This window comes from Ursus maritimus, unplaced genomic scaffold, assembly GCF_017311325.1.
Source record: "Ursus maritimus isolate PB19 unplaced genomic scaffold, ASM1731132v1 scaffold_23, whole genome shotgun sequence".
Taxonomy (NCBI): Eukaryota; Metazoa; Chordata; class Mammalia; order Carnivora; family Ursidae; genus Ursus; species Ursus maritimus.
Window position 1 is genome coordinate 20,958,440 of NW_024424786.1, and position 18,701 is coordinate 20,977,140.

Consider the following 18,701-nt stretch of genomic DNA (forward strand, 5'->3'; position numbering starts at 1 on the left):
CCTGACGTTAACCATCCAGGCAGATGTGGCGACAAATGCCTCTCCTGGGTATTGGGACCACCAAAATCACTTCCACGGAGTCATGTCCAGGTGGTGCCGATTGCAAAATATCGCTTCTGTACAATAGTAGGAACGAACTGCATGGTCTTTTGCTCTGCGATCATGAATAACAAGCGGAAAGCTTTTGCAGCGCTGGCACGTTCTCAAGACCAGCGCCTGATGGGTGATGACCTCACCAAGGGGGGCTCACCTTTGATCGCACCTCCACACAGACAGGACCGATGGCAGAGGCGGAAGAAGAGGTGGACATCTTCCCGAAGACTCAGCTACTTCATCGGAAGGTTCTACTTCTCCCTTGCCAGCCACCGGGGAATACAGCACCCTCATCCCGGTGACCCCTGCTAAGACGGGGTCCCCTGGAGTTACTGAAGTTAATATTGCTGGAGATTCCAACTCTAACATTATTCATTTCTTTTCAGGTAACTTGGCCATCTGTTATCTGGTCTGATTTCTCTACAGAGAGAAACAACCCATACTTTCATACTGCAGGGGACATTTTCTTTGTGGGCTGTGATTAGACCGATTTGTGTTATGGGAATGGCCTTTATTACAGGTCATCATTCTAGAGCAAGTAAAGTTAGATTTATTTTAGATAAATAATGCCTTCATTTGCCAGTGTAGTCTATGTTTAATTTTGCGAATTGGTTGTTATAGTAGAATTTCTTTCTTTGTTCCTAATCTTACGATATATTAATTTGAGCCGTATGAAATCAATGCTTTGGTAGGTCAAAGTACTTAAATATTAGCAATTTCATTCGATTCAACTCAGATATGCTACCTGTTTAGTAAGGTGTTACCCAATATGTGAATAATTTCCATATGCTAATATCTTTGCTCTGAAATTATTATCTTTACTGGTGATGGATTGGTGAATTTTACTTTCGGTGAAGGGCTCGTGGCTAAACCTTCTTACGATTCACACCTCAAAGTTTATGATTTAATCTACCAGTAATGAGTAGGCATGATTTCTCTTGTTGCAATGGCAAAGAGATGACTAGAGATGACTTATTCAATTAAGTTGGACATGGACCTAAAATGAGAGCGAGACTTCGTTTCTCAAATAAGCAGTCTCCCCTACTTCTCCCTTTCTTTGTTCCTTCATTTGCATTAAGAGACTTACATTGAAGAAAAAACAACTGGAAATACCTACTCTGGCTAAGAAATGAGAATCGGAATCTCTCCACCCTGTGCCAGTGATTCAAGTGTTTCTTGCCACTCAACCATTGAATTATACAGAAGATTTGTGATTTCAAATATATATATATATACATATTATATATATAATATATACATATATCTCCAATAATATATATACATATATAATACATATATAATATATATAATATGTATATATTATATATATTATATATATATAATATATATATATATATTATATATATATAATATATATATATATATTTCTAGCAAGGTTTGCCTCTCTTCCCCCCCAAAAAAGAATAAGTCTTATGAGAACCCAGTATATATAACGGATGACATCTGTGATTCTCTAATTGATATGGGGACAAAAGACTCAGAATGCCAAGTGCTTGGATTCTTTCCTCTGGGCTGCTCACCCAGAGCTTCCAGAAAAGCAGTTTTTAAAAATACTAACTTTGGTGATATTGGCAAGACAAAGCTCCTCACACCCTTTGGTTCACTATTCAGCATGGTTCTGCCCTCCGTTATTAAACATCCCGAGTAGCCTTGCTTGTTTCCTTCCGAAGAAGTTAATCTTAGAGCACTGCCTCTTTTCTCTTGGCAGAATAAGGACTGTGGTGTAATCAAATGAATTTAAATTTTAAATGGCAATTTTAAAAGTACTAATATCGCGGAAGGGTTACATAGCCTATTTTTTAGTAAATAAAATGCTTTCTACAAGATTGATCCTCATACATGCTGATTCCTTCTATAATTCCATGGTCAAACAGATTTTCTGTGGTTCCTCATGGATCAAATGATTAGTAAGTGATTCATCCTTGATTTTCTTCCGAGGCCACTCAGATAAAGCCTATTTCTTCCCATATGCTTTTTCTCCATCTTGATGCTTAATGTTAAGAACTAAAACATTTGCTGTTTCCATGGTGGTAGTGGTGGTGGTGGTGGTGACAACGGTGGACAATGGTGGTGGTGGTATTGGGGGCACTGGTGTTGGCATTTCAGCAAATGCTGTTTTCGAGTATTCTAACTAAGGAACAAAGCAATCTGTCTCCTCTGTACAATTACACGAGAGATGACAGGACGCCTACCTCTGCCTTCTCTAACCAAGGAAATGGTGATGCTCAGATTACTGTATTTTCCTTACAGGTCTTCATAATAAGTGACAGTAGCCATTTTATGAAACCATTGTCCCTTTTTGTTGTTATTGTTGTTTGTCTTGTTGTTGTTTTGTTTTGTTTGTTTTAAGATTCCAGCACATTGGAAAATGTGTGGGGAAGAGGGAGAAAAACAAGGGTTTCCATAGGCTGAATCCCAGATTTGACCTGTGGACCCAGATTTGAGCTGTTGATGAGCTTGTCTCATTCTAAAGCCTTTCGGTGATAGATGTTTGGGAAGATGGGATTATATTAACCCTTGGTGTTGGAAATACAGATTTAAATTTTGAAAAATATTTTTAAAACCTATTTTAATGACCAGGTCCACATTTTTTACATGTTAGCTCTCATCTTCTCATCCCTTTTTCACTTATCTTCAGACTCTTTTTCTCTAAATAAGCAGTTGACCTTTCCCTTTGAAGTTTTACATAATTCAGCACCAGGATCCTGTACTGCACACCAAAACCATTTCTCTATTTCCTGCCTCGGAGAAACCTCATTAAGCAGCTCATGCTCTGAGTCAGAGAGTACACACCCTCCCAGTGGTCCCATTTGTGTTATTCGAAGCATATAGTCTTCATTTCAAAGGCACAGTATCAAGTTCCAACCTCAGATCTGCGAAGACATGATAATATTTTTGTTAGAGTGTTATGTTCTTAGATTTCTACCAAAACCACACTTCCTGTGGTCATCCTGGATGGTCTGTGCTATCCTAGTTTCTTTCATTTTGATTGAAGCTCTGGCGTACTCACCAGGGGATCTAGCAATGAACAGTAATTAGTACACCGTGGAGCCATTCAAGGCTCCTTGCCATTGGTTTTTTTGGTGACCTTGAAAACACTAAACTTGGTGATAGAATGTCTGAAATTGCCAAAGTGAGGAAATGCAGATTGCAGCGGAACACCCAGTAATGAGCCTGTTCTGATCACTCCTTACAGAAGACCAGGACTCCTCAGTTCACCCCAGTGGAACGTCCCATACCACTCACGGATCAGAATCAGCTGGTGAGTTTGAGCTGCTGTAGTCATTTGCTGGTATCACCATTGAGCCTGCTGATGATTAATAAAGTATGAGTCAGTGTCTCAAGAAGATGGTTCTCAGACTTTCTTAGCATGCATCACAGTCACAGAGAGTGCTTATTAAATCACACTGGTGGGCCCCGTTCTTAAGGTTTTTGAAGCGGTAGGTCTGAGGTGGAGCTTGAGTCTATTTATTTCTGGTAAGTTCCCTGGTAATGCTGATGCTGCAGGGATGGGGACCACACTTAGAGAACTACTGAGTTGAAGAGAAGTCTTCCGTATGGAACGATCAGGAAGAATTCAGGGAGGGTCTCAATTTAGCGTTCTACTACACTGGCCTGATTAAGAACGTGGGTCTTGGAGTATTAACGGCCTGGGCTTGATCCCAGCTCCTCCATATACTAACTGAGGATGTTGCTTGTGGGATTTGAGACTCCATTTCCTGACAATTAAAATTGGGATAATAGGGGCGCCTGGGTGGCACAGCGGTTAAGTGTCTGCCTTCGGCTCAGGGCGTGATCCCGGCGTTGTGGGATCGAGCCCCACATCAGGCTCCTCCGCTATGAGCCTGCTTCTTCCTCTCCCACTCCCCCTGCTTGTGTTCCCTCTCTCACTGGCTGTCTCTATCTCTGTCAAATAAATAAATAAAATCTTTAAAAAAAATAAAATAAAATTGGGATAATAATAATTGTCACAGGGCATTGTTCTAAAGACTAAACGATGACACAGGTATAAAGCATTTAACAGAACCCCCAGCACATGGCACTGTAGCTAGCATTTACTGAGAAGTTACCGTGTGCTGGTGGTGGTGTACTAAACACTTTCCACATGCTAGGGTGGACCAGATGAAGCTGCCATGTTTGTAGGTCAACAGTCAAAAATCCACGATTTCATATGGTTCATCTAATATTACTTTATGTAATCATTCTACAAACCCTGTGACCTATGTAAGTACTCTTAGCATCCCTGTGTTCCAGACGAGGACACTAAGACTCTGAGAAGGCACGTACCTTGGCTGGGTTGACATGACTGGTGAGTTGAGTGGTGGAGCCAGGTTTCAAGCCCCGAGGTCTCATATTGCCTCTATAAGTATGTTCTGGAGAAAACACTCCATAATGACCATAATTACTGCCAGGCACGTATTATTAAATAGATACTTGTTTGCTGTGACTCAGATCACACCCCTGGAAACATTACTGCAGGCAACAAAAGTCTGACATGAGGCAGGTTTACTTGTGACCGGCAACGCTGCGACCCCTGAAAGGTCCTGCCGATACCGGTGGCCCTGATATCATTAGTCCAGGAGACCCCATGAAAACCAGGTAATCCACCTGGCCCATGGTCTTCCCCTCATGCCCAAGTCAGGGCTACAGTTTGCCTCCAGGCCTAAAGGCTCACACACTTAAAGCAAAGATGAAGATAGATATTTACACGGTGGCTCAGTAATTAACTTTCCTGCGATAGCACGAGAGAGAGGGGTTCATTAGGGATGCTGCTAAAGGTCCTCTTTAGGTTCCTTGGATGGGACATTTAGCCTTTCCCCCACTCAGTTTCCTTTTTAGTAAAACGGGGATCAGGACCCCGGCCTCCATTACCTCCCGGAGTTTTGGGGGTGAATGGGAGCTATCAGGAAAATGAAAAACTTTGGGAAATGGTAGGGAGTTATTAAAACCATGCCTAAAATCAAGAGACCCTAGCTACCCCAAGTGTGGTCCTTGGACCAGCCACTGGGACATCTCCTAGGAGCTGCCTGGAAATGCAGAATCCCCAGCCATTGCAGACCTACTGAATCAAGGTCTGCATTTTAACTAGACCTCCCCCCCACACGGGGTGTTTTGTATGTGCGCCCAAGTTTGAGAAGCTCTGTCCTAGACTGTTTTTCTCACAGTCAAGCCCAGTCGAATTATCTCTGCGCACACGTCTCAGGTCGGATCTCATCTCCAAATTACAGTGTCAAGTGTCCGTCTTTGCAAAGCTTGCTTTCCCAGCCAGCCCTACCCTGGCTGGATCTGCAGACCTCTGGGGCGCAAGGTGAGGCCTGCTGTATCTCGTCCATCTTCCCTGGCTGTTGCTTGAAGTGAGAATCAGGTGGGCGGGAGCGGTCTCTTTTGTTTGACTCCTGTGCAGGTGTGTATTGTTCAAGTGGGAGGTTTCATCTTGTACACACACCCAGATCTTTCCTTGCTGGGAGCGCTTTTTTTGAAAACCCAAATAAAGAGATCATGATCCATTACTGGCCTCCTTTTCAAATATCAAAGGCTGTTATGAGTCAGAGAAGGACCAGGGAGAGTGCCTATACTGCTCCGACAACTTTCAAGCCCAGAGATGTCCAGTGTAGACGGCCAACATCCCATGACCCATGCAGGTGAAGACGTGCCAATGACTGAGGACCCCGGGGGGCAGCTAGGAAAAACACCTTGGACTCCTGAGGTTTGCAAAGTACAAAACCACCATCCAAGTGTGTTGAATGGCCAGAGGTCTCTTAAGAATTTGTTCCATTTCGAGTTTAACGAAAACATCTGCTAAAACAGGAGTCAGCCTATACCCAAAATAACCACGATCATCAGAATTTCACTGTCCACTGTCTACAGTTTGACTCTTCCACAGACATCTTCCTTTAAGTCAACCCTGGCCATCTTCATCCATTGCTTGGCCAGACAGACTGCCCTGATTGGCTTTTTCTTCCCTCAGTGGACTTCAGAATTTTGCGGTGGGTTACCCGTGGGTAGTGGGGAGCAAGTTCATTTTTGTAGGGTGTTTTCAAATTTTGCTTTGAAACAGTGGAGGAAGCATAAAAAACCAAACAGAACATGCAGCTTTGACTTAGTCTCTTCATGAGATGTCTTAGAATTTTCTTTTTTTTTTTTTTTAAAAAAAAAGAAGTTTCTTTTAGAAACTCCCTCGTTTTGATGAGCCTCCCGGGCAGAGCTGTGGATTCTTGGTCTTGGACATTTCCTTCCAGTTTGAGATGCTTTGTTTCCTTTTTTTTTTTAATATTTTATTTTATTTTATTTTTTGATGTAAAGTTCGATGATTCATTCGTTGCATGTAACACCCAGTGCACCATGCAATACGTGCCCTCTTATTTTGTTTTGTAGTGGTAGAAAATATTCATTCCTCTGAAAACAAGGCATGTTTCAATAACATATTAGCAGGGACTCTAATAGGGTGACTTTTCCCGGACAGAAAGGGCCACTGCCCCTTAAACCCTTATTTTCTAATGTTTATTTTCGTGTCTGTGAAGACACTGGATGCAATTGTTAGATTTGCTTTGGACTTTCCGGGGCATTTGAATCCACTAAGGATCTTGTTAAAATGAAGATTCTGTTTTTAACGTCTTGAGGAACCTCCATACTGTTTTCCTATGGTTTCACTCATATGTGGAACATAAGGAATAGCACAGAGGCCCACAGGGGAGGGGAGGGAATGCTGAGCGGGAAGAAATCAGAGAGGGAGAGGAACCATGAAAGACTCTGGACTCCAGGAACCAAACTGAAGGTTACGGAAGGGAGGAGGGGTGGGGGGATAGGGTAACCAGCGATGGGTATTAAGGAGGGCACGTGTGGTGATGAGCACTGGGTGTCATACGCAACAAATGAATCGTTGAACACTACATCAAAAACTAGTGATGTACTATATGCTGGCTAATTGAACATAATAATAAAAAAATAATTTAAAAAAAGAGAAAAAATGAAAATTCTGACTCAGTAGGTTTGGGGTGAGGCCTGAGATTCTGTATTCCTAGTAGGCGCCCCCGTGATGCCGATGTGGCCGGTCAAGGTCCTGAACCAGAAATAGGACGGAGCAGCTTCGCACAGTTCCCATTCTTGTGTACTTCTTTAAACCTCTGTAAAATTGTGGTGAAGTGGATTTTATTCTTTTTTTTTTAAAGATTTTATTTATTTGACAGAGATAGAGACAGCCAGCGAGAGAGGAAACACAAGCAGGGGGAGTGGGAGAGGAAGAAGCAGGCTCATAGCGAAGGAGCCTGATGTGGGGCTCGATCCCAGAACGCCGGGATCACGCCCTGAGCCGAAGGCAGACGCTTAACCGCTGTGCCACCCAGGCGCCCCAAGTGGATTTTATTCTTAGCCCCATTTTCTGAATGAAAAAACTGAGACCTGGAGAGGGTAGCTTGACTCAGCAGATGTCTCTAGCAAGAGGCGGGGGCAGGACTCGAATCCAGGGCTGCCCTGCTCTGGAGCCCAAGGTCTCCAACACGGCACAGTCCCGCTGGTGAGACGTCTCATGTCCTTGACGAACAACGACATTTCCAGACATTAGCCTTAATCAAGCCAACTTTTCTGGGGAGATACTTTCTTGTAACGCTTCATGTCTGTGGCTAGGATCTATAAATAGCTTCCAGCGATGCAGAGCGTAGCGAGGTTGGCCCTGCGTGCTGCTCTGTAAGGAACTCATCGTTATGCATTCCAAAGTTCGGTTGAGAGATGTTGTTTTTTTCCCCTTAGGACACTCAAGTGGGAGTCAAGAAGGTGGGGCAAACACGACCTCCGGTCCTATGCGGAAACCTCAAATTCCAGGTAAGTTTCAAGCTGTGCGGCAAAAAAAAAAAAAAAAAAAAGTTCCAAAAAAACACATTCTTTACAAGTTCAAGGGTGAATGAAGCACTTGGTAGGAAAGAATGGAACTTTCTTTTCTTTCTTTTTTCTGGGTCCCATAAATTGAATGAGCTAATATTCAGACCTGTCCCTGGTCTGTCCCAAAGAAGTGGCATGTTAGTTACTAAGGCTTCCTTCCCACATGAGTGATCCATCACCCAAGGGACTCTGTCCCATACCCAGGTCCTTCCTGTCCCGGCCCCCGTTTCCCTTTTATGTCTGGGTTGGGGGTGAAGCGTGTAAGTTTCACACTGCAGACAGTGAGGAGACGTAAGGGCCATGTGTGTAGGGGAGGGGGAGTAAAAACATTCTTCTGGTCCCCAAACGACTGCTTCTCAAGGGACAGTCTTCCTGATCCAGGCAGAAGAAAGTGTCTAAATGAGTCACATGGTGCGGTAAGAGGGCTGGGACACCTGGCTCTCTTGAGCATCAAGATTTAAGGCACTTGAGGCAAATTCTTTATTTGACTTGGGCTCAAAACGGAGCACTTCTAGGGTGGGGGGAGATTACAAAGAAGAAAGGGTTTTCCTAGGGTTGTAAATTCTCTTAACTTTCCCCTCTTCAGAGGCTTCCGAGCTGAGCCTCCCTCGGGGAAAGGGAAGAATGTAGGGTGCACCTCGCCCCCTTGCCTCAGCTTGCCTGAGCATAGCTGGGATAGGAGCAAGTGGAGAGAGGGAGTGGGCTGCCATGGAAGAGGGGGTGGCCGAGACGCAATCTGCAATATTCTTCCCGGCTCTAGTGAGAGCGAACAGGAGAGACCAAAGAAAAGAACAGAAATGGGACCAGGGACCACCTGGTGGCCTGCCCACCTCCTGACTCCACCTCCCTCCCCACACTCACCGAAGCAGGTGGAGGCCAGGCAGAGGCGGTCCTGAGCAGGAAGTGCGAGGAAACCCAAGACTGCCAAGGGGGAATGGTCAGTCGATGACTTCCTCTCCTTCTTGGTTCTTGACCTTCTAGCTCATTGCACAGATATGCAAGCCACGTGGCAAGAAAATGTATTCAAGTTGTCAAGTCATATTTTTATCCTATTAAAACTTGATTGCAAAACCTGTATATAACATCTCAATAGTCCCCGAGTGCTACATGATAATTGCAGACGTTGGGAAAATACAAACCAAAGGACAAAAATGTAAACCATTTATTTGCTACCCCACCATCCGGAAATGCCACGGTTACCATTTTCATAGACGTCCTTCCCATCATTTTAAAATGTAATTTATATACAAAAATGTAATTACAGCACGCATGCTGCTTAGTTAACCACCTCCACTCCCAAATTGTTGCCCACAGCTTTCCAGTGTCAGTAAATACTCTCCTGTTCTCACCGGCAGAAGACAGTGGCTATGCCCTGATTCATGTAACGGATCCCTTACTCTTGCATTAGGTTGTTTCCAACTTTTACTATTATAAATAGCACAGCAGTGAACATCTTTGAAATGAATTCTGAGGTCCTGTAAATTCCCAGAAGTGGGAACCAAAAGCTGAACCAAAAGCATGCACATTTTGAAGGATATGTTTTGCCAAATGATCCCCCCACCGTTGAATGTGCAGAAGTTCAGCCTTCCTCGGGGGGTGTCCTTTTCCCACCCACTAGTGCATGGCCCCTATTTGTGTTTCTTAATAAGACATAAGGTGGGTGCTCTTATATAGGAGAAGAATGTTCTTTTCGAGGGAAACATAAATTTCCTTTAGTCTCCTTAATAATACTGCACCAAAGGCATTTACAAGTTTCTACAGGTCATTCGATGCTTTTCTGGAGACATGCTTCTCCTGGAGGAACTTGAAAATTCTGACTGCTGATAAGAGTTTAAAATGAGAGGCCTGTTGGGCAGAGCCTATAGCAGAGTTGTGCTGGTATTATCTGCCAGTTGGCAGGGCCATTTGGCCAGACTCCTCTGTGGTGCAGAGTATAGTTCTTGTTTGGACCAGGTCAATTTATAAAGTGTATTTTTGTCTTTACAAAGTCTATTTCCCAAGCTCACGGGTGTCTTTTGGTTCACTCTCACCAGAATGGCTCATCATCTTGGCTTCCCTCCTGGCCTTGGCTTTGATTCTTGCCGTTTGCATCGCTGTCAATAGTCGAAGAAGGTAAGGGAATGCACTGCGGGGCCTTTGCTTTGAAAGGACATCAGTTACACGTGGGCTCCATGAACTTCCAGAGTGTGGCCCCTGGAACCAGCAGCCTCGACACCCTGGACACTTGTTAAAAATGCAGACTCTCAGACCCCACCCAGGTCTCTTATATCAGAGTCTGTGTTTTGATAAGATCCCAGGGACTCGTGTGTGGTACAGTTTAAGAAGCCCTGTTCTGGCACATTCTTTAGATAAAAGAGACACTGTGATTATTTGGACCATCACTTGTAGGTAGTGTTGAATCTTTCGAGATTCTTAAAATTTTCAGGGTTAAACCCATGGAGACCTTATCTGATGAAAGTTATAAAATGTCTCACCCAGAAGGCATGAACGTATGTACTCATTCATTGACTGATTAAGCAATATTTAGTAAGTACATTCACAAAGGGCAAAAACACTGTATAAAGATCTAGGAATTGGTCATCCCTTTAGCCTGCCTATGGCCCATGGAACCTTCTAGAACCCTTATCTAAAATAGGTGTTGGGTTTCTGTGTTTTTTTTTTTTAAAGATTTTATTTATTTAGTTGACAGAGATAGAGACAGCCAGCGAGAGAGGGAACACAAGCAGGGGGAGTGGGAGAGGAAGAAGCAGGCTCACAGCAGAGGAGCCTGATGTGGGGCTCGATCCCGTAATGCCGGGATCAAGCCCTGAGCCGAAGGCAGACGCTTAACCGCTGTGCCACCCAGGCGCCCCTCTGTGGTTTTTTTTATTGTTTGTTTTTTGTAATGATACCATTTTATATTTCCTGGAAACTGTAGTTGAAAGGATTCAGGTTATTGCTTAAGAAGAGCTCCCTGACGGTAAGGTCTATGCAATGGTGAAGAATTTTCCTTGGAAAAGCCTGATTAAGACAGTCAAACAGTGTGTGGTCTGTTATCACATCCTCAGAGGTCCTTCTCTCTCCTCACCTCAACCAAGGCCTATCATGTCGGAAGCTATTTAAATAGTGCATGTACCTGACTGAGCTGTGACCAGGTTCCAGACATAAGGCCGCCGAAGTGAAATGAAGCGAAAACCGCCTTCTAGCAACATGAATTTTGACAGGGCACTCCAAAGTGTGGGTCTAAATTTCCTGTTCGAGATGCTGTAAAGGTGCAGTGTTTTCAGAGGCTGAATGTTCCTTTTATAAATGTCCCTGGAGCTTGCTTCTGACAAGGTGAAAGAATCGTATTTCCAAGTAGGGCTCCCTTTATTGTATCACTGGATCATCTAACAGGCCAGAAGAAGCTCCTTGGTTGGGGAGAGGACCCGGAGAACATGCTAGAATCTTTCTTGTTGGCTTTTGGAAAGCAACAGCTAATTCTATGGCCATGTGCAGTGCGTATGCAGTATCTCGGGTTATCTGAGGAAACTAGATCATGTCACTTTATGCTGGTACAAGTTAATAAAAGTGCTATATTAAAGTCAAATAGCTGTTGTTATCTGTACCTTTGAGAGAATAATAAAAATATTACTCATGATAGCCAACTGTATAAGGAACAAACACTAGGAAAAGAAATCTGAAAGCCCTCCTAGGAGCCTCCTATGACTAAATGGAAAGAGATTTTGTTTGCCGAATTTAAATAGTGTGACTTGAGGGAGCCCTTACAAAGCGTCTTTATACTTTCCCTCGGCCTTCTTGTTTTCTCTTAGATTACTTTTGTTCAATTAAAGATGAATTTCCTATTGTTGGAAAGGAGTCCTTTTGTTCCAGGGCCTAGACTGCACCCGTTCTGCTCCCATATACAGTCCATAAGCTTTGCACACATCGCCATAGAAACGTTGGCCCCAGATGCCGTCCATGTGGGAGAGTCCTTCGAGAAGCATCTCAGCTGTCCCTGAGAGCAGCTGGAGTCTGCACAGGGGGGCTGGTTAGCTCACGCAGTGCTCCCCATCCTGTCGGTCGCAGAAGGGGGGCCCCACGGCTGCCCTCCCCCTCGTCCCAAGACCAGCCGTCACCCTAGCAACAGGCAAACAGGGACACGAGTATCTCACCGGGAAAGGAGCTGCTTGGACGCCGTAAATTACTATGTCCTGATTTGATAATCTAAAACAGATTTGCCACGCAGCTAACGGGTGGTTAACGGCTCCACGGGCCCCTTAATGTGCACTGCGTTTCTAAAGCCGCAAGCCCATTTCTAATCCTCTTAAAAGGCTGGGGCCTTTTTGCTTTGAACATTACATTCTAGAGAGATCCAGAATCCTATTTTCATCAAAGAAAGTTTGGTGGAAAATAAGGACCTATGGCAGCATTCCGTTTATTCAGCAAACATCTTGTGAGTGGCTTCTATGATCCGAGTTGGCGAGGAAGAAAAGATTAAGCATGGAAAGGGTGCCGTCCCAGCCCAGAAGACCCTTGAGGGTTAGCAGTAGTATTGACTTGCTGGATTTGAGTCCGCTGATCTTTAGTGAGAACATACGCTGTGCCAGGCACCGCTCTATGAACTTTAGTTGAAAGATGAAAGTGAAAAACAGTCACTGAAGTTGACATGCAAGCCTTGACCACGGGCTTCCAGGACAAAGTGACCCGTGAGTCGTGTGTCGTAAAGATGCCAATCGAGGGGTCCTATTATTTCTTTAGCTTTTCCCATCTCCGTCATGCCCCACATCATCTTTCGTTGCTGTTCATAACCAGAATCCTTGAATTTCAGCTTTCCAATGGAAATCCTACTTCATTCCATTTCCTTAAGAGCAAACGATTGTCTTAAGAGTCAGTTGGGTTGGTAGGTATCCAATGAGGCCCATGAGGGGTTAGGTGACTTTCTCCTAAAGAGCTGATCTGCTTTGTACAAAGAGGAGAAATGAATGTGAGGTCCTTACAAGAGGAAGTTTCACAAAGCAGGAATGATTCAAGGATGTTGCTATCTGACTATGCAGACAAGGCCTTCACCAGCTGTCAGTCTCATGGGACTAATCATCTTTTCTGTGAACCTCTCCCCCCCAGACGGCAGTCTCCCCCCCTCTGCATGGTAGGTCCCCCTGTAAAGCCCTTTAGAAATGCCTTCCTTCTCTTTTGCTGAGTCAAGCTTGCTGTGGCTATCTTCACCCAACCTCATTCTGTCCTCTAGACCAAAGCTGTCCGATAGAACTTTCGGCAATGATGGAAAAGTTCTACGTCTGCACTAACACACAACCACTGACCACCTGTGGCTCCTAGGCTCTTGAAATGTGACTAGTTTGGGAGGTGACTTTTTAACTTTGTTCAGTTTTAATTGGTTTAAATCTACATAGCCACCTGTGGCTGCTGGCTACCATGTCGGGTGGCGCAGGTCCGACACAATGCAAAATAAATCCCTAAATATCGTTATGGATTGTCAGGCGGGAGAGACAGAAGAGCAGTTGTTAAGTTACTCCCCCAAATCTTTCAAGATAAATTCCTCCATGCCCTAAATGTGTGCTGCCTGGTTTCTCAGCCCACCCAGCCTGCCCACCCTCTCCTGGCGAGACCCCAGTATGGCTCCTCCCACATCAGCGGACTGATGCCTGAGATTTAAGGAGAAAGGAGGTGAAGACAGGATGCAGTTTGGTAGAGATCTCTGACCTTTGGAGTCAGAAGGTCTCAGTTGCAGATACTCTGTTTATTGCCGTAACTAGTCGTGTAGCCTCAGATGATACCCTTGAACTTCTTGGACTTAGTCTTTGGTTTCACATAATGAAGACGTTGGCTGGGCGACCTCTGAAGTCCCCTCAAGCTCTCATGTTCTCTCTGAAAGTTCTATAACTAAAAAGAATGAAAAAAATTAGAACTAGTCTTTTAAAAGTACTTATTAATGCTTCTGAGTTGGGGACCACGTGGAGGTTCGGGGAGAATGCGGCACTCACAGAGGCATGGGAGCTCCCAGCCTCTCCTCCTCCCTCGCCCTGTGGATCTCTTTCATCGGGCTGTTCCTGGGTTATGTCCTTTGGTAATAAACCGGTGATGTAGTCAGTAAAAAAAAGAGGAAGTACTTATCAGTGCCTGGAGCAACAAATATTAGACTAGTCATTTATGAGAATCGTCCTGTCCTCCTCAAGAAACTCATAGCAGAGTCACGGAAATCCAAAGGGAAATGGGGGCAAGACAAACCCAAGCACGATATTTCTGAGCCCGACAGGTTCGATGTCATCCATTTTTAAAATCAGCTTTGTTTAGACTAAACAACATGAGTCCCTAGCCCCCACCCGTGCACCAACATTTTTTATGATGATTCATCACTTTCCTACAATGTGTCATTCAGCTTCTAAACCATCCATGAGGTCAGCAAATGGGAATTGCTTTAATGAGACACCTTCCCTCCCCAAGATACCATTTGAGAATTTGAAAAACTCCAAGCAGACTTTCACCTTCAGCCTTCCGGGCCATCTTCATAGTAAATATAACGACTAGGTGGAGGCAGCCAGAAGCCAAGCAAATCCCAAACTCATATGGCTCTGGTTCTATGAACAACTATAGTCAGCGTTTCTCGAACATTTACTGTGTTCCAGGTTCTGTCCTGAGTGCTTATCCAAGGCCTTGGCCGCCCCATCCCATTGAGTAACAGCAACAAATAATAACAATCATAGACTCATGTATCAGGGCTGGGCTTTGTTTCAAGGGCTTTCCACAGTCCTGGGAGATTGGTACTCTTACTGGATAAGAAACCTGAGAGTCGGAGAGGTTAAATGAGTTGCCCCAGGCCACCCAGCAATAAGGTCTCAAAACCAAGCCTTCCCAGCCCCTCCCCTTGTCTATGTGGACTGCAGCCACAGTCCCAGCCCCGCAGACTCGCTCTGAAGTTCAAGCGCCCTTGCCCCCGCCCCTCCGCAAGCATCACGCCAGAGGAGACAGGATCTACCTCTTGTGGAGAAGGTATAATTTCTGTTTCCCCAAATAAGAGATTAAAGTTTATGGCCTTGGCAGTTCTAGAGGGAATGGCCCATAATCATGAATAATAGAGGCTTTGTCTCTACAACTCCAGATATCCAGGGGCAAAGTGAACAATTCCAACTTCGCACTGTTTCCAAATCTCCAGATGGTTGGCAGCATGAATAGAGCTGGGCAGAGCCCAGGCTTCTGGTCATAAAGGCGTAGATTTGAATATTGACTCTGTCTGTCTTACTAGCTATGTGACCTCAAGCTAGTTATTAAACGTCCCTGGACCTCAGTTTCCACGGCTGTGTAACTAGAATAACAGCTGCATCGCGGGATTATTGTGCAGATTTCATGAAATTATATGTAGAGTGCCTGGCGGTGAGGAGGTGTCCCATAAATGCTAGCCCATTTCCCCTCTTCCCCACCCTACTTGCTGCCACGATGCTCTGAGGCTTTGCTTCCGTCGAACAATCTGACTTCTAGACGTTCAGCAGTACGCCTGTGGCGGGCTAGAGGAAGGATTGCATCAGGCTGGGTGGGGGAAGGCAATGGCACGACAGTGCTATGACCCAGGGACACCATCAAGGGCATGCTTTTCCATAGAAGAACTTCTGCGATCGAATCTTAAGCAACGTTACTGAGAACCCTTGCAGTGACAGTGACTAGCTTTCCTTATATAGTTAAGCCTCCTGTGTCCAGAGTTATATGGAAGTGACCCAGTGTTAACTGATGAAAATCAATACGGCCTTACATGTCTAGAATAATGTTTCATTTTTCTCAGGCCGTGCAGTCCGCACCCCGATAAGGCCAACAAAGTGTCCCCTGGGAGAGGAAGTAAGGGCACTTGGTTGAATACACACATCGGAATGATTTATGGTCACGATGCTCGTGGGTTATCTAAGTCTGCAGGAACGGCTAAAGTGCCTATAAAAGGCTAACATGGCCATCTCGACCGACGAGGAAGGAGAATTAGGACTTAGGAGTCAGACACCGAAGGGCTTGAATCTCAATTCTTTTATTACTTGCTGAATAACTGGGGCAACTTACTGAATTTTCGGAGCATAAGGGTCTCTTCACCTGCAATAGGGGGACAATACTAGCCCTGGCATCCCAGCGTGGTGACCGCGGACTCTCAAACGCAGGTGTGCATCAGAAACCCCTTGCGGGCCTATTAAGCCACAGATGTTAAACCCACTCCTAGGCTTCTCCGACTCGGCACATCTGGGGTCAGGCGGAGAACGCGCATTTCTAACAGGTGCGTGGGTGATGCTTTTGCCGCTGGTTGAGGGACTCGCTTTGGATGGTTAACCTCAGTCAGATGAAAAACGCTCAGGCAGACCGTCCACAACTGTTGTGATGATGCTGACCGTGGTGACGACCGTGATGATGACTTGAGTCGTCAGGGCACCGTCTCACGTGCTTTTTTAAAAATCCTTAGGTGCGGGCAGAAGAAGAAGCTGGTGATCAACAATGGCAATGGAGCGGTGGGGGACAGGAAGCCAAGCGGGATCAACGGAGAGGCCAGCAAGTCTCAGGAGATGGTGCACTTGGTGAACAAGGAGCCCTCCGACACCCCCGATCAGTATATGACAGCCGACGAGACGAGGAACCTGCAGAATGTGGACATGAAGATTGGGGTGTAGCACCCACGCCGTGGTGACCTTGGAGAGAAATGGCAGTTGGAGACACAAGCGTGAGAAGGAGCTGGGACACTTCACAGATGCAATGTGCTACTGATTGTTTCATTGGGGTTCCTTTTTTAGTATAAAATTTTCTACTCCTTTTTGTTTTTTGCGTTTTGTTTTGTTTTGAAGTCAGGTCCAATTTATATAAACAGCATCATTTTCTGAAATGAGGGCCCAACTGATAACCTGCAAGAATTTGACCGTTCCAGTTCCCACCTAGAAGCCTCCACCCCCTAGGGTGTGCTCTGGATGGCTTCTAACTGCAGCCGCAAATATATCTTCCCGATCCCCGGCCTCCCCTCCACTCCCCCTCCCCGGCAACAGCCTCAGAACAAGGACATCCCCCAGGGCTAAGAGGGATTGGTCCCTGGGAAGGTATTTGAATGGGTCCACATTCCCCGCCCCCCTCTGCCACCCAATCCCTTGGCATTTCTTTCCAGTGGGGTAGCGGGTCAGAATGTACTGGTTACACATCCCCTTCTATAGACCCCCTGGAAATTTTTCAGATGCTTCTGGGAAATACCCAAAGGTGAAGCTATTTATCTGTAGGAAGCTATTTATCTTGTTTTTGAAGTAGTGAACCCTGGAGGTCCTTTGATCAGTGTGGTATTTTTTTTTTTTTGGTGTTTTTTGTTTTTTTTTTTGTTACTTTGTCAGAGGCATAAAGGGTTTAAGCTGATTCATAATAAATATCTGTACTTCTTCCACCTTAACCCTTTGTGCTGTGATCCTTCAGTTTTTTCACCAGCCAGGTCTGGTTCCCAAAAACTCATCAGGAAGACGAGAGAAGGCCCTCCTTGAAAGTCTTCATCTCAGAGCCACTAAGCCCCCATTCAGGCTCACGCAACCAAATCTCCAAGAGAATCAAGGAAGACAGCGCTATTTTATCTCTGGGGCTCCAAAGACTTACTCCTGTCCTAGCACCCAAATTGCGAGCGGAGGAGCCTCAGCTGCTTTATGTGAGAGCGGCCACCAGTTCTCTGCCCTGAGAGGTTGTGAAAAGTCACTTTACATTGCCTGACCTACCATTTGTGGCATCCCATTTCATAGACACTGACCGTGTTAAATGACGTCCAAAACCAATATGGAAGTACATCTTGGCCTCTTGTAACAAAAAGAGAAGCCAACGGAAATGAAAGAGAGCATAGACCGTAGCCAACTGATTGCCACAGGTGGGGGAAGAGGGAGGCAGCTGTGTAGATCCTGTTTGAGTGTTTCTATGGCTGTATTTGTTTATACTGTAACAAGCCAGCCGTCCCTGACGCAGTTCTACTCAGGGTCGGTTAAGTGCCTGGGAAGTCCCTCAGAAGGTTACAGGGCTTCCCACCATTGGACTCTTGGCACCAGATGGGTGGGCTTATGACCAAGTAAGAGAAGAATGGCTTTATCCCTTGCTTGGCAAGCACTCGGTCTTTATTCATCAGTTCAGAAGTCCCATTGGTCCTGGAACTTCCAAAGATGATTTGTAATAGAAGAAATTGAATCTGTAAAGTAAGGACTCCTATAAAATGAGACCTCCTTCCTTATGCCCCCATGAAAAGTTATCTGTTGCCTAAACTGATAAGTTTAACTGGTGATGTTGCTAAGACCAGAGAGAGAGAGAGAGCGGTGGGGGGAGAGAGACAAGAAGGAAGAGGAAGAGGGGAAAAGGAGAAGAAAAAGGAAGTGGAAGAGGAAAAGAAAAAGAATAAATAAGAGAAGAAGGGTAGAGGGAGGAGGAGGAGAAGAAGAAAATAGGTCCCACATTAGTCAGGGCTGGGCTTATACATGGTGTGATTGTGACAGATCTATTTTTGGAAGAGAGGCCCACTTTCTGCCCTCATTTCCAACTTCCGTTCTCCCCTATCCACCCTCATAACCTCTTCCTAATCATGATCTTTGAAAACTTCCTTCTCTTCTGTGAACTTCATTGGCCAGTTCCATATCCAGCTGTCGGGTGTTCTTTTTATTTTCAAGTGGAAAGAAAAGAAATGGACATCTAGCCACTCTGTTTCACAGCCACTATGTCCAAGTTCTCCCTGCTTTCCAAGAGCTTTCCTCATCTGCTGCAGACACATT

General features: G+C 45.1%; 1 protein-coding gene across 12 annotated transcripts in view; it reads left to right on the forward strand.

Annotated features, from left to right (window-relative positions):
- CD44 (CD44 molecule (Indian blood group)) overlaps positions 1–17,356 on the forward strand; it is an 85,324-nt gene extending 67,968 nt beyond the window's left edge. For 7 of the 12 annotated variants that reach the window (XM_008686804.2, XM_008686805.2, XM_008686806.2 and 4 more), the window contains 5 exons: positions 273–479; positions 3,311–3,376; positions 7,861–7,932; positions 10,023–10,101; positions 16,397–17,356. In XM_008686804.2, the coding sequence (XP_008685026.1) occupies positions 273–479; positions 3,311–3,376; positions 7,861–7,932; positions 10,023–10,101; positions 16,397–16,601 (629 nt within the window). In that variant the 3' untranslated portion in view covers positions 16,602–17,356. The remainder of the gene's footprint in view (positions 1–272; positions 480–3,310; positions 3,377–7,860; positions 7,933–10,022; positions 10,102–16,396) is intronic. The other 5 variants (XM_008686811.2, XM_040638946.1, XM_008686812.2 and 2 more) reach the window with 1 other exon arrangement.
- Positions 17,357–18,701: the final 1,345 nt, after the last annotated feature.